General features: G+C 43.0%; 1 protein-coding gene across 1 annotated transcript in view; it reads right to left on the bottom strand.

Annotated features, from left to right (window-relative positions):
- gatad2b (GATA zinc finger domain containing 2B) overlaps positions 1 to 15,205 on the bottom strand; it is a 51,888-nt gene that overhangs the window by 21,007 nt on the left and 15,676 nt on the right. Inside the window, exon 2 of the mRNA XM_079176041.1 lies at positions 2,293 to 2,673. Within this exon, the coding sequence (XP_079032167.1) occupies positions 2,293 to 2,672 (380 nt within the window). The 5' untranslated portion in view covers position 2,673. The remainder of the gene's footprint in view (positions 1 to 2,292; positions 2,674 to 15,205) is intronic.

The raw sequence follows: 15,205 nt of genomic DNA on the forward strand, positions 1-15,205 counted from the left end.
GAAATGAAATCTATCAACACCCATTCCTCTGGAAGAAGTCAGACTCTACTGGGGCCTTCAAATCCAAACTTAAAAGTCATTTTTCAACTTCAACTTCAGAATAAAAGCAACTAATCTTAATCCTTCTGGCAGGTCAGTCTCAATAAATCTATGACGCTCAGTACTTACATGTTTGTCATACCGGCAGCGATGTCAATTTGCTACAGTTTCAATAAAGGGTTCCAGCATATTCAAGCAGGCAGAGGACCGACTACCTGGATCCTATTGACCCAGAGCAGCGTCTGGCAGTCTGTCTGAGGTAAACTGTTGTAGGGCCTAAGCTACTCTAAGCTCTTTATTGAGTTTCCTTTGAGGAGCAATAAAAGGAAAACTAAAGTTTGCCGTCTTGGTTCAGACTACTGAGCCTCTGTGTTAGGGTTAGGGGGAACTTCAACAATGCTTTGAACTCGTCCCTTCCGCACAATGTGATTAGTTGATGTCTTTATTTGCAGTGCAAAAGCTAAAACAAAATATATTGCAGTGCAAATTGATTGTAACTAGAAAGAACGGCCCGTTGTGTAAAGGCCTTAAGGACAGAGGGTGCTGTGTGCTCTACAGATTGTAAAGCCTAATGGGACAACTTGGGCTGCAACCTCCGGGTCTGAAAAGTGAAGTCAATGCAAGTGCATTAAACCAATTCAAATTCAGTTTATTTTGTACAGCCCAAAACCACAAGTCACAAACTCTCCTCAGAGGGTGTTACAATCTGTACACATATGACACCCTCTGTCCCAGCACCCTCACAACCAGGACCCTTTCTAGAGGCCAGCAGTGAGCCACTTCCAGTTTGAAATGATGGTTCCATTTAGAGTGAAATACAGCTTAACGCAGGGTATGCTTTAGCTTGTGACTGACAGCTCGCTACCACAGCGTTGTTTTCATCTTCCAACTAGAACTCTTTCACAGTGTGTTTTCAGTTTATCAAAGTTGATTGTGACATTTTGGTTACCTAAAAATGTCTAATTAAGTGTTCGGTTGCACTTAGCTCCACTCTCTGGTGTCACTTCTGGTTGCAAAAAGGCAAGATGGCGTAACAACAATCCACAAACCAATGGGTGACATCACGGTGACCACGTCCACTTCTTATGGTCTATGATATGATACTGGTAGACAGAGTGGAATAGAATGATATTACAACTACTTCGAAGGGTTCCTGTCAGCCTCGTTACTCTCCTAAGAGGGTTTCACAGCAAAAACACTCATTTTAGATCAGGTTTTCAATACAACAGTAAATAGGAACAAAATGAGGAAATCAACCATTCATTTGATTAAAAAAATGAAATCATCAAACTAAAAAGCTAATTAAGTGCGTCTCTCTGCATGTCTGTTCTTGCAAGAAGAACCGCTCTGTATCATTATAATATATGATGAATAAATATATCATATACAAGTCGCTTTGCTGTACAAAGAGAAACAAAGTGGTGAGTCTGTGTCTTGGTTAAACAATCCCATCATTTTTAGACAGGCAGTGAGCAGCTAGCTCGGTAGAACAGCTGGGGGATAGTGAACATGATTCAGTGTCACAGAGTCATCAGTCACTTCTTACAGTATATCACATATTAGATGACTTAGCATTTTGTTGTTGTTCATGGTCATTACTTGTTCATGGGTTTGATGCTATGTAAACCACCTATGCTGGCATGGAGTGATATTCAAAGTATGTGTAGATATGTTCCCCAAACAACAAGACTGCAGGTCACAGTAACTAATGGTCATTATCCCGGAGCCTTCACTGATTCCTGCAGGTGAATACTTAGGAGGAGGTACCACAGTCTGTCTGATCTGTGTGTTAGTGTGTTTGGTTACTTTGTAGCAACATCTGGTTGTGTGAATAGGGATGGGTGTCTAGAACGTCACTCATATCTGACCTAAACAAAAAAACAACGAAAACCCCAGACTGTCAGGTCACTGCTTCGCTGGTCATAGCCACAGAAATAGAGCCTGGTGTGTTGTATGACACCTTATAGCAGGGGTGGCCAACCATGTGCTGCTGAGAACAGCAGTCTCCACCCACTGGTATGTCCTTTTCCTCTCACGACACATGTCGACGTGGGACAGCAGGAAAAGCACAGGTGGAAACTATCAAATGAATTATGGCTTTGAGGGTCCTGCTGGCTTGTTATTAGTAACATGTACTTTTGCTACTTTGTCAAGTAAAAATGTCTGCTTTCCTCTCCGTACAGACCCTGTTTCAGAGGGAAATACAAATTTTTGATTCTCAATGCTTCTTGTGTGTAAATACTTTATTCTCACCATCTTCTCCCAGCGCTCATATCCACAGGCTCATCCAGCATGTTTTCCTTCCCATTCTTACTGGGTCCAATATGGCTGCCGTGGCCTCCCAGCCTCAGACTTCCATTCAGTTTCTCCTCATAAGTGGCACCCATTAGGCTCTGGTGGTGGAGGCTGCTGGCTCCGGGCCCCTTTCCGTCTCCCATGGGCCCCGCAACCTCCAGGGCTGCCAGGTCTGCTAGGTCCTTGCGTTTGAGTAGTGCCAGCATCTTGAGGCGCTCCATGGCCTCATGGCCTTCCATTTTGAGGCGCTTGGCCAGCGCTTCCTCTCGCTCGCTGGGCGACTCCAGGCCACGCTTCAGCAGGTTGAGCCTCAGTGCCTCCTCAGACATCCGCTCCATCCTGGAGGAGACAGGAGGACAGAGGGGTTAGCAGAGCCACATCAAACATGAACAACCAGGGGTTTAGGTCAAACTCCCAAATATACTGCTGCTGATATTAGTCTGCGTATGACGGCGACGCTGACGCAGAAAATGTGTCAATGTCAAAAAATGTCACCATTTTAAACGAGCACATTAAAACAATTCTTTGGTTCTTGTAGCTGATAAATACATTGAATAAGTGTTTGAAGGAAATTTTGCCAATTTTTAACCGGCTCTGCATCACCGCAGCACTGTCGCCATTTGTGTGACTATCTATCATCAATCTGAGATCACATCCACCTCCTATTTTGATTGGTCAGCTGTTCAGGGGGGACAAAGTAGGCGGAGTTAAACAATGTGAGTGTCGTCCAGGAGACGTTGTCAACATCAACATCAAGACTGTTATAGTAGCTGTATCGGTTTCTGCTATTCACCTGTGATGGATTTATGAATATTCAGATCTGGATGAGCAGAAGCACAAGGACTGAACCATTTCAAAAAAATATAATTGTAATTATTTTGACTATCTATCTATTTCACATGCGAGACTGCACTGACCTTTCCATATTCAAATCACAAATCAAAACCCACCTTTGCAGAGCTGCTTTTATTGTGTGACCAATGTGTGTTCTATATTTTTAGTGTTTAGCTTTTTTACGATGTAAAGTGTCTGAGAATTTTGTAAAGCGCTATATAAATAAAATGTATTATTATTATCATTGCTATATGATTTGCAATATTAGAGGGAATGATCATTTTACATCATTATTCTAATTTTCATTAAAAAAAGAGATCATGGTGTGATTTTAAGTCTGTAGAATATGATGTACAGGCCATTATGTCTCTGCAGCATGACAATATTTAATATGAAATGGTATTTTGACATATGTTTCACCTTTAACTAATATAGTGCCTTCTGTAATTTGAAAATTGGAGTGGATGTTGCGATTTGAGAATGTAAACGGATCAGTCGTGAGTTCACAGCCTGGTGTTAATGTCATCTGTACAGTTTGGTGGCATTGTTAAGAAAAACACTACCCTAACAGTTAAACTGTCACCTACAAGCACAGTTATGGTCCAAAGACTCAAAGACGCGTAGTATTTTGCACTACTAGTCTGCATAAGTGCAGATGTTCAGCATGGACTCTGGAGGACTTGGGAAGTCTTTGCTGCTTCATTGTACACAGTAACACAGGATAACAGCATGACGAGCTGCATCCTGTCCACTGTGCTGCTGAATGTTACACACCAGCTCATCTCATCTGCAGCTCAACTGGCCTGTAACTGTGCAGACGAACCAATCATCTTGCTCATGGACGTAGGTGGGATGTATTGAGGGGAGAAAAGCAGTAACAACATTGAACATTTATAAAAACTAAAAATATCTATAGATAAGAAAAAGCAGGAAGGAGAGGCACATGACAAATTCAAATATTGAAGTTGACCCCTCCCAGCCTCTGAGTATCTGAAGAGTCTCCTGGTTTGGGTTCAGTCAGGAACATTGGCACTGGGTCACCTAACTCCTTAAGACCCTCCACACACCATGACATCCATTGTTATTGGAATGTCCTGCTGGATGGACGGACAGACAGACCAACATTGCCAATGTTAAGTCCCTCTGCTAACAGTGTGCATTGAGGCAGAGTAGCTGGTGTTCCATATCAAACTACTTTTCACTAACCAATATAACCCCGGTGACCCGAGGATCGGGCAGTGAAAGGCCAGGAAGCAACAGGGATTGATACATTAGTAGACAATATGAGCGGCTGATTGTAGGCTCATTCAGATGGAAGTGGGTTAAACACAGCAGGCTAAGAATAGGTGCTTGATGGTGACAAGTACATCTGTTTGATGCAAATGTTTGATGCCTTTGTGTCTGTGCAAGTGATTCATAGCAGCGAGGGAGACTTCGGTAAGGACGACAACAAGTCCAGTCTTATGAGCATTAACTTAGTCATGTGACTAGCTTCAGCATGGGGGTTGACAGAGCAGTGAACCAATCAAGATGCTGCAGCAGAGCACAAGCTGGAGGAAATGAGCAAGCAGAAAATCACTGGAGACTCACTTCACTTAAGTTTCAACTCCATGACTGTTTTAAAGTCAGACAGCAGCTGTTGCAGACCACTGCATGAAGCCTACAGTGTATATGGAGTGTCTGGAGCTATGGCCTCCATTACTCCTGATGGTTGGGTTCTACAGTTCTTCTTTTATGGTTATCGTGAAGCTAGCAGCACTGTTTTGACCAACATTGATCAATGCAATTTAGGCATCAGCGCCATAATGTTGCCCGGTCACATGACGAGACGCACTGATCATTCCCTTAACACCTATTACTCCATTTGTATTTTAATAGTGACAATTTGAACATTCTGGCTAGAGAATCCTCAGATAAACAAACACGGTTTTGATTCATTGAGTCTTTTTAAAGAGCAGAACACACCGGCCGTGCACCACTGGTTTGGCATGTTTTGACCCATTTCCTACAAATCATGAACAGTAAATATGACTGACTATTATACTGTATATATGTACGTATAATAGTCAGCAGTATTGAATTCAAACACATTGGTGTGTGCAGGCTTCTCCTCCATTATAACAGACAGTGCATCATCATGTGTGGCCAAACAACATGCAAATGGATGGTTTTCATTTCCAGCACTGCACCAACACCACCTGGACCGCTGCTGAATTTGGCAAAAATGTCATGTATGGCAGGGCGTCAGAGACTGTAATTCAGGCAGAGATTTAATTGGCCCGTTATCACTTAATCAGCTTTATATTAGCAGATTATTCCAGCTGGTGTGGTTCTATCGGTTCCCCTCATCTATTGTATCGCGGTGCTGTGGCTGCCACGGCTCTAATCTGTTCATTCTGTCCTTAACGTCTCTGTTATCCATCACATCTACAGCAGCCTCTTTAACACAGGGAGGAGTCTTAATGATGGCACAGTACAGCCCTCCCCACCACTTCTTCTTCTCTAATTAATTTGTGACGCAGCGGAGGAGCCCAGTCGTCGCCTCCATTTGCTGGGAGAAAAACACGAGCAGCCCCTGCAACCTCTCTGCCGAGCCTCCCCCGTTAATGAGCCAGAGAGCACCACTGAGAATGGCACTGATGAGCCAATCAGGGTAGCCCTTGTGCTGCGCGTCAGTAACTGGCACCTCACCCCCCCCAGTCACTGCCGACGCCGCCGCCTGCCTTTACATAATATAATGACTGTTTCAGTCAGCTGCTACACAAGCCACACACACTCTCAAGCCACCCCCCCAATCCCTCCCACAACCTCCTTCTCAACCCACCCCCCTAGCTTTGGGCACTCTGCCAGGCCAATGCAATAAAGGAAAAAGAAAAGGAGACATTGCAGGAGAGGTAGAAAAGAGGAAGGGTGGAGGTTGATAGAGGGCGAATGTAGCTCCACCTGGAGCCATCACACTTTTCATAAAGCCAACACCGAGACATAGTGTGGCAGGTAGACATCATTTTAAATATGACAGAAGACTCCTCGTGATGGTCACACTGTGTAGAGTACCAGGCAGAGAGGTACCCTCGTAAAGCAGCAGACAGAAAGTGTCCAGACAGCCACGTACAGCACAGCATTCCAACAGAAGGCAGGATTTAGTGAACCCCTCTCCTACTCCAGCTGTATAGTACCACAAAGAAACCCCTCCCTACTCATCTACCCTCCCCCAACTCCTCAAACCCTCCGTCTCCCCCTTCTTCCACTGTAAAAATAAACACATGCTTACTTTCAGGGGCCCCTTAAATGTAGCCAGAGCTGAGAGCTTCATTTGTTAATACTACACCAGCCAATCAGGAATGGATATGGAGCATGTGTAGCATGTGTGCATGGGCGTGTGTGTGTGTGTGTGTGTGTGTGTGTGTATGGGGGGTAATAAAGGAGTGACACAGCCAAGATACACTGAGAGCGGAGGGATTTTTTTCTTCATCTGAGCTATCCTCACACAAGTCTTTGTGTGTAGGCTGTGTGTGTGTGTGTGTGTGTGTGTGTGTGTGTGTGTGTGAGAGAGAGAGAGAACAGGGCTAGAAAGGAGGCAGAGATGGCAGCTCTCTCCTGATGTAATGCCAACTCTTAATTCCCTCTTCCCATCCCCCAACGGGCGCGCACACACACACCATGTTCTTTATGCACAGTCCTGTCGATCAGATGGCTACTGCTAAAATGTCCTCCTTAGAATTAAAAACCAACACCCTTTGTCACAATCACACTCCCGTTGTCTATAGCAGAGAGCCTCCTCCTGTCCTGTCCTGTCCAGGTCTGTCCTGTCCAGGTCTGTCGTGTCCAGGTCTGTCGTGTCCAGGTCTGTCGTGTCCTGCGTGGCTCAACACCAGTTTAACAACATTAGCCAAACATGCCCATTGCCAGCTGACTGTGTAGTGCTAATATGGCCATTTTCAACTGCACTGTGGAATCTGCTGTTCATTTCACGCACGATCTGCATCACGACAATTAATTTGGCTGATGCAACTCTACTCCATACCAGTCTGCCTTCTGTCTCTCCACTACCTCCACCTTCTCCTCCTCCTCCTGGACTCTATTTACACACGACCGGGGAAGCGTTTTGTTTCATTTTTAAACAGTTTGATTCATCGGTGGATGTCAGGCTTATCGCTGAGGTGCAGGAGCCAGATGTGTCAGCCCTGACTTCACATCTCTACCCAAAGACAAAAAAAAAGAGAGAAAAAAAGTGCAATTACTGATTCGGTGCTGTGAACCACCCACCGCCTCCATTTGTGTCATTAATCCTACCGTCAAAATGGTGGTTATGGGTGCAAAATGGCTGCCATGGCACAAAACTGGCAGGACCCCGAACCCTAATCAATATCATGTAAAGCTACACAGGCCACTTATTCTCTGATCAGACAGTTTGGTATGTAAATCCTAATTTTTTCCAATTCCACACAGTATTTTTTTTTGTTTTCCTTGGGAAGCACAACATAATGTTGTATTTTAAAAACAGGCACAGGTCGTATTGCTAAAATCCAGATTTGAGGTCTCAGGGTTTGATTACTAGCTATGAAGCCCTGCGTTCATACATCAGGGGCTATGTTTAAGGAACTTCTGAGATAAATCAAATACCATTCAGAAGGTCAAGCTGGAATAACACATTCATGCATTTAACCGGCACCAAAGCACTGCAGGGTTAATACTCTGGATAGTTAGCACAGGAACAACTACTTCATTTTCGGCAGGGCTGCAGACTGTGACCCAAATGGTCTGATATACAACTTTTTATTTTATTTTTTGAGTCAAAATTTTGCATTTGGCTCATTCGTGGGAGTGCATGATGATCATTATCATTGGAGCAGAGACATCAGCCACTGTCTATTCCGTCTATTCCAAATTCTCAAAAGTAAACTTGATGAGTGAATGCTGAGCGTTTGCGAGCACGTAGGGAGAGTCGAGCACACGCTCATCACAGCCCCTTTGCTCGGGACCGCATTTGTGCACGAAGTAAGTGCATGTACTTGGTTTTAATGTGCCTGAGTTGAGACTAATAAACACCATGTGTGTGTGTTGTTCATTCTGTACACATGACATCCATCACACTTCTGTCCATCCTGATAGATAGGGGTGCAACGGATCACAAACCTCACGGTTCGGATCACGGTTTTTGAGTCACGGTTCGGATCATTTTTCGGATCATCAAAGAAAAGGGGAAAAGCTTTCTATTTATTAATTAAAGAACTTCAAGAACACTTAAAGCAAAGAACTTTGGGCTATAGTCTTACATGAAAACAAAAATATTGAAGACGTCCAATTTGAAACCAAAGGAAATAAATAACAAATAAAAATATAACATTCAAGAATACTCAATTCTGTTAAGTTTAAGTGCAACATGAGGTATGTGGATACCCTCGTCCTTTGATCAATATTGAAAGAAAAATACAGCCAGTATCTACAGCATCAAAAAAGAAAGAAAGTAGAGCAGACCGGAGCTAGCTTACACTGTTTCAACTGAACTGAACTGCTCGGCAACAACTTGGGTCTCTGGGTACATCCCAAGCCTCTTAATTGTCATTTCCTCGCTCCTCGCTTGAACCGGAAGTTGTTCTGCGCCGCCATATTCATGGCCGTCCCAAAGCTTATTGCTGCTCAGAGGAGTGAGGAGCGAGTTGGGATCTCCAAGGAGCCATGAGCGAAGAACCACGAGAACAGACTTCCAGGAAGTGTTTTAACGGCTGACATGCCCCTCATTGTTCATCAGTCATGTGATTGGACGCTGCAGCTGATGGGACTGACTGACTGAGTTTAACACCAGAGTGAAGACAGATCAGATTAAACTCTAGTTTATATTTGATTAGTTTTGATTCACCGTCTGGTTTAAATATATGTTCATTGTAGTCTGAACAACAAAAGGACCACAAACAACTTTCTTCATTTATTAGAAAGATTTGTCTTTTCATGATCTGATATTTCCCTCAATAAAATTATGGAAACAATTAAAGTGAGAGAGAGCTGAGAGACAAAACACTTTTTACATCATTTATTATCATTTCATTCAGTCACGTGAGGCTGATCATTCCTGAGTGTTTGATGAGTCATCAGAAACAGACATCGCTTCACGTGACGCAACTGAGGAAAGGACGTCTCACGTCTTAAAACACATTTCCTCGTTTCCTCTCTCCTCGCATGGTTTCCTTGCGTCTCTCCATGCATCCCTGGTGGGAGGGACTAAGACGCAAGGAAAGGACACAAGTGAGGGAAACGGGGATGCAATTAAGAGACTTAGGATGTACCCTATGAATCACTCTGCCATGATGAAGTGAGCGTCAGTCTTTTCCTCTTCATAGAGGAAAGATCTTCACACTGAAATGGTGCGTGAGGGGATTTCGTAGCGTGGCTCAAGCATTTTAACCAGATTTTGAAATCCTTTGTTTTCCACACCGGAGTGTCCCCCGTTGCTGACAGACCGGGATGGTGGCTCTTCTTATGTGTGGACATGCCCGATGTATGGCCGTTGTCATATGCCTTTCTCTTTAAACAACGCCTACATACAGTAACGGTTTTGTCCTCCACCCTCATCCCGTCATTGTAATCATTATGCCGGGGGCTTCTGAAGTTCCTCTGCTCGCCATGACTTTCACCGTTAAATGCTTCTAACATGCTCTGTTCACGTGAACACACTACTGCTTTATATCTGTTCACTGACACTCTGCATTGATGTTCGGGGACTTGGTACTTGAAAAGGAACAGCAGCAATACAACTTTATTACACACTATGATGATTACACTGTAAGAAAAATAATTTAATTGATCCGTGGTTCACAAGTGATCCGAACCGGGAGGGTTGATCCGAACTGGGAGGGGTGATCCGAACCGATCCGTGATCTGTTACACCACTATGATAGAGGATTCTCCTCTGTTGCTCTCTCTGAGGTCTCTTCTCTTTTCTCCCGTTAAAGGTTTTTTTGGGAGAGTTCTTCCTGTTCTGATATGACGGTCAAAGGACAGAGGATGTCGTATGTGTACAGCAGTGGCGGGCCGTGCATTTTATACCTGGGCCTTCACTGCTGAAATACCACCTTATGGCGCCACAGGTAGGGTTATTATTCATTTCTTGGGCTGTAACTATATGCGTATTCGTATTAAACCGTTCGGTACGAGGCTTACAAACCGAACAATACGTTTGAATAATACTAGTGTATTTGGAAAATGCAGAAGCTTAAATTGTAAGAAATATAATGTTTTCTGCGCTCACTAGGAGACAACGGTTTGTGTGACCTCTGAACCGGAACAAAAACAGCTGGGGCTCCGCAAGTGTTCTGGGAGGCTAGGCTAACTAGCTTAACGGAAAAACATCAGCAGCAACACGCATTCTGCTACACACTCAAGGGCCATTCAGATATTAGATGTAAAAAAACGAACCAGTTGACTTACCAAATGCTGATCACATCCTCTTTTCTTTGTTGACAAAGAGTTTAATCCCATGGTTAAATCCCAACTCACAAATCCATTTCTCTTCCAGTTTCAGCCATTGAGTGTTAACAAAACAAACTAGGTAAAAAAAAAGCAAAGCAAAATGCAAAAAATATCATAATTTCTTCCATATCTTTCAATTTGAACGCTTACTACTCTGACTAAGCCTCTCCTGTAAGTTTCGTTTCACAATAGTCACGTGCTCGCCCACTGACCAATCAAAGCACACGCTGCATCTCACTGCAGAGCTGCTCCTGAAAACTGAGCTGCACGTAATGCTGACGTGCTTATAGGCCAGCTAGACAACTCTGACACGTCAAAGAATACGTCCAACATGTCAAACTAAAGATCTGATTGGTTGAACACTATGACAATCAACAATATCGTCCCCATTCACTTAAACTGCACATGGATTCACTTGTGAGTCTGCAGGCCTGGGGCCTCTCTTCTACCTAAAGACACAGAGGTGAAATCTGATTGGATAAAAGCTAAATTATGATACATGTAGTGTATTTAAGAAAAATTATTAAATTATAAAATAGCTATAACTTTGTGATTTTGTTTAGACCAGCAGAGAAGGCTTTGCAGGCCCTGACGGCCCACCACTGGTGTACAGATTGTAAAGCCCTCTGGGAAGACTTTGTGATTTTGGGCTATACAAAATAAACTGAATTGAATAGAATAAAGTATAAGACGGTAGAGTAATCATTGTGACTTCACCCATTGGTTTTTGGACATTTTGAGGCCTCGTATTCTGCATTTTGGCCATAGCCATCTTATTTTTTTGCAACAGGTGAACATAAGTGACCTTATTTGAACTGTGGAGAAGTGACGTAGAGATGCCTTATATGGCTCTAGTGGAGGAAGTGACCTGTCAATCACTGTGTATCCCCGCCCTAAAGCATACTCTGCTTTATGGTCTATTTGACTCTAAATGGAACATCATTTACTAAATAAACATCATGCTGTATTGAAGACTTGAAACTAGAGATTGAGACCATAAACTCATGTTTACTGAGGTAATAAATCAAGAGAGAAGTAGAGTCATTTTCTCATAGACTTCTATACAACCAGAGGAGTCGCCCCCTGATGGACACTAGAGAGAATGCAGGTTTTTAGACTCTTCAATATTCAGAACCAGAGGTTGTGCCTGATACATAGAGGTGCACAGAGCGTGACACATGTATGTAGCAGCGAAAAAAAACTAATGAAACGATCCATTTAGCTGTTGTTCCAAAAAGGAGGCGGTCTATAGCTGGTGAATATTAAAAAGACAAATGAGGAGAGAGAGGAGGCTGGGGGGTGGAGAGACAACGAGAGCTTCTGACTCAGATGCCACTGATGATGTCAGTGATGTCATTATGATTAACACAAGTGCTAAGATCATTTTCTGAAGTACTAAAAACACTCTCTTACAAGTAAAAGTCCTGCATTCAAAATCTTACTCAAGAAAAGTATGGAATTATATCATTAAGAAAATGTACTTTAAGCATAAAAGTAAAATACTCACCATGCAGCCAAGTGGGCTCTTTAGTGGTAACATATTACTATTATAACATTAGAATATTATTATTGATGCAATAACATGTTAAATGCATTTTAATGTTGTAGCTGGCTGCAGTAGAGCTAATTCTATTCACATTTATACTTTTAGGTGGTTTCATTTTATGTATAATAATGCATTGTATTCATGTACTCATGAATACATTTAGTTCAGTAAGAAGTACAATATTTCCCCTTGAAATGCAGTGGAGTAGAAAGTAGCATTACAATTGTGCTTAAGTAAAGTACTTGAGTAAATGTACTTAGTTACGTTGCATCGCTGATTAACACCATGCTGTGAGAGAAAAAAGACCAATGCTACCAGTTGAAAAGTTAGAGTAGAAATACTCATTACAATACTACACATTACAAAGTCATCCAGCAGGATTGTGCTCATGCGTGTGTGCAGGTGACGTGGTGTCATCCTGAAAGGGTCTGCTTTGCCCAGAGGACGGTGTTCAGACTTGTTCAACTCTTATGCCTTTTTTGTTCCATAACCTCCAGCGTTGCCCTGCCCCGGCTGATATTTTTAAAGTTATTGTTTAAGCTAAATGTTGTGTTCAGACAACATATACATTGGAATTCCGGTGATTTAGTTTTGTGAGTGGACTTTCAGAGGTTGAAATAGCTTGACTTTTAGTCCCTAACAAAAGGTCAAGCTCCAAAAGCAATGGATCCTACATTTCCCACAATGCAACCAGTAGCATCTGTGTCTGGTAAACTCTGCCTCCATTAGGAGCATGGTTAACAAAGCTCCTCCAGAGACGGTGTAATCATACGAGAACACATCAGCACTGTAAACCAGGCAGTAGTATTAGATTGTATTAATTATCAGTTAGGAATCTGCCTAGCAATAATATATAATAAAATACCTATTTTTTGTTAAAAAAACAAGGGTTGTTCCAGCACATTCAGACTACAGAAATGACAAAACAAAGTACATTTAAAATGCCAGATCAAACTTTAGAGTGAGGTGTTGATGGACACCATTATTCCAAAATACAACTACGACAGAAAGGATCAAAAAACACACGCCTCACCAACAGTTTCTTCCCTTCTGACTCCCACTGACTCGGACACCCCCAGGACAATTTCCTACCGTTACATTCCCTTGCACATGCTTTCTATCTTTCTATATTTAAATACAATTGCCACTTTTACAATATACTTGTTTTAAAGTACTGTTATCTGTTTGTTTGTGTACCATATCTTATTGTAAAGTTTAATGTTTCTAGTTTTAAATTATGTCTTGATTATTGCACTGTGTTCATTGTTTATTGTTATACACCATTCACAAAGTCAAATTCCTTGTATGTGTAACGTACTTGGCAATAAACGGTTCTGGTTCTGATTACACTTGCTCCTCAGAATAGTGGAGGTTGGTTCATGGCTTTCTGCCGGTTACACTCCTAGTCCTTTTGGTTCTTCACAGTTCATTTTGTTCATACACCCTCTGGTGTTTCGGAGAATAATGTAATAAACAGTGCATTGAGCTCGGAGCTCGCCGCGGTGCAGAGTGAAAGTATAAGCAAAGCTTGGGAGTCAAGCAAGGGCCCGCAGTGCATGTTGGAGAACCAGAGGGGAGGTATGCGGGGTCCATGCCTGCTATTGGAGTTCCTCCAATGTGTGTGTGTGTGTGTGTGTACATATGCTAAAATCAAAAAAGTTCATTTTATTTCTCATTAATGTACACTCAGCACCCCATCTTGACAGAAAAAAACAGAAATGTAGACATTTTTGCAAATCTATTAAAAAAGAAAAACTGAAATATCACATGGTCATAAGTATTCAGACCCTTTGCTCAGTATTGAGTAGAAGCACCCTTTTGAGCTAGTACAGCCATGAGTCTTCTTGGGAATGATGCAACAAGTTTTTCACACCTGGATTTGGGGATCCTCTGCCATTCTTCCTTGCAGATCCTCTCCAGTTCCGTCAGCTTGGATGGTGAACGTTGGTGGACAGCCATTTTCAGGTCTCTTCAGAGATGCTCAATTGGGTTTAGGTCAGGGCTCTGGCTGGGCCAGTCAAGAATGGTCACAGAGTTGTTCCGAAGCACTCCTTTGTTATTTTAGCTGTGTGCTTAGGGTCATTGTCTTGTTGGAAGGTGAACCTTCGGCCCAGTCTGAGGTCCAGAGCACCCTGGAAGAGGTTTTCTTCCAGGATATCTCTGTACATGGCCGCATTCATCTTTCCTTCAATTGCAACCAGTCGTCCTGTCCCTGCAGCTGAAAAACACCCCCATAGCATGATGCTGCCACCACCATGTTCTACTGTTGGGATTGTATTGGGCAGGTGATGAGCAGTGCCTGGTTTTCTCCACACATACCGCTTAGAATTAACGCCAAAAAGTTCAATCTTGGTCTCATCAGACCAGAGAATCTTATTTCTCATAGTCTGGGAGTCCTTCATGTGTTTTTTGGCAAACTCTATGCAGGCTTTCATATGTCTTGCACTGAGGAGAGGCTTCCGTCGGGCCACTCTGCCATAAAGCCCCGACTGGTGGAGGGCTGCAGTGATAGTTGACTTTGTGGAACTTTCTCCCATCTCCCTACTGCATCTCTGGAGCTCAGCCACAGTGATCTTTGGGTTCTTCTTTACCTCTCTCACCAAGGCTCTTCTCCCACGATTGCTCAGTTTGGCTGGACGGCCAGGTCTAGGAAGAGTTCTGGTCGTCCCAAACTTCTTCCATTTAAGGATTATGGAGGCCACTGTGCTCTTAGGAACCTTCAGTGCTGCAGAAATTCTTTTGTAACCTTGGCCAGATCTGTGCCTTGCCACAATTCTGTCTCTGAGCTCCTTGGGCAGTTCCTTCGACCTCATGATTCTCATTTGCTCTGACATGCACTGTGAGCTGTAAGGTCTTATATAGACAGGTGTGTGCCTTTCCTAATCAAGTCCAATCAGTTTAATTAAACACAGCTGGACTCCAATGAAGGAGTAGAACCATCTCAAGGAGGATCAAAAGAAATGGACAGCATGTGAGTTAAATGAGTGTCACAGCAAAGGGTCTGAATACTTATGACCATGTGAT

The sequence above is a fragment of the Pholis gunnellus genome (assembly GCF_910591455.1).
Source record: "Pholis gunnellus genome assembly, chromosome: 16".
Taxonomy (NCBI): Eukaryota; Metazoa; Chordata; class Actinopteri; order Perciformes; family Pholidae; genus Pholis; species Pholis gunnellus.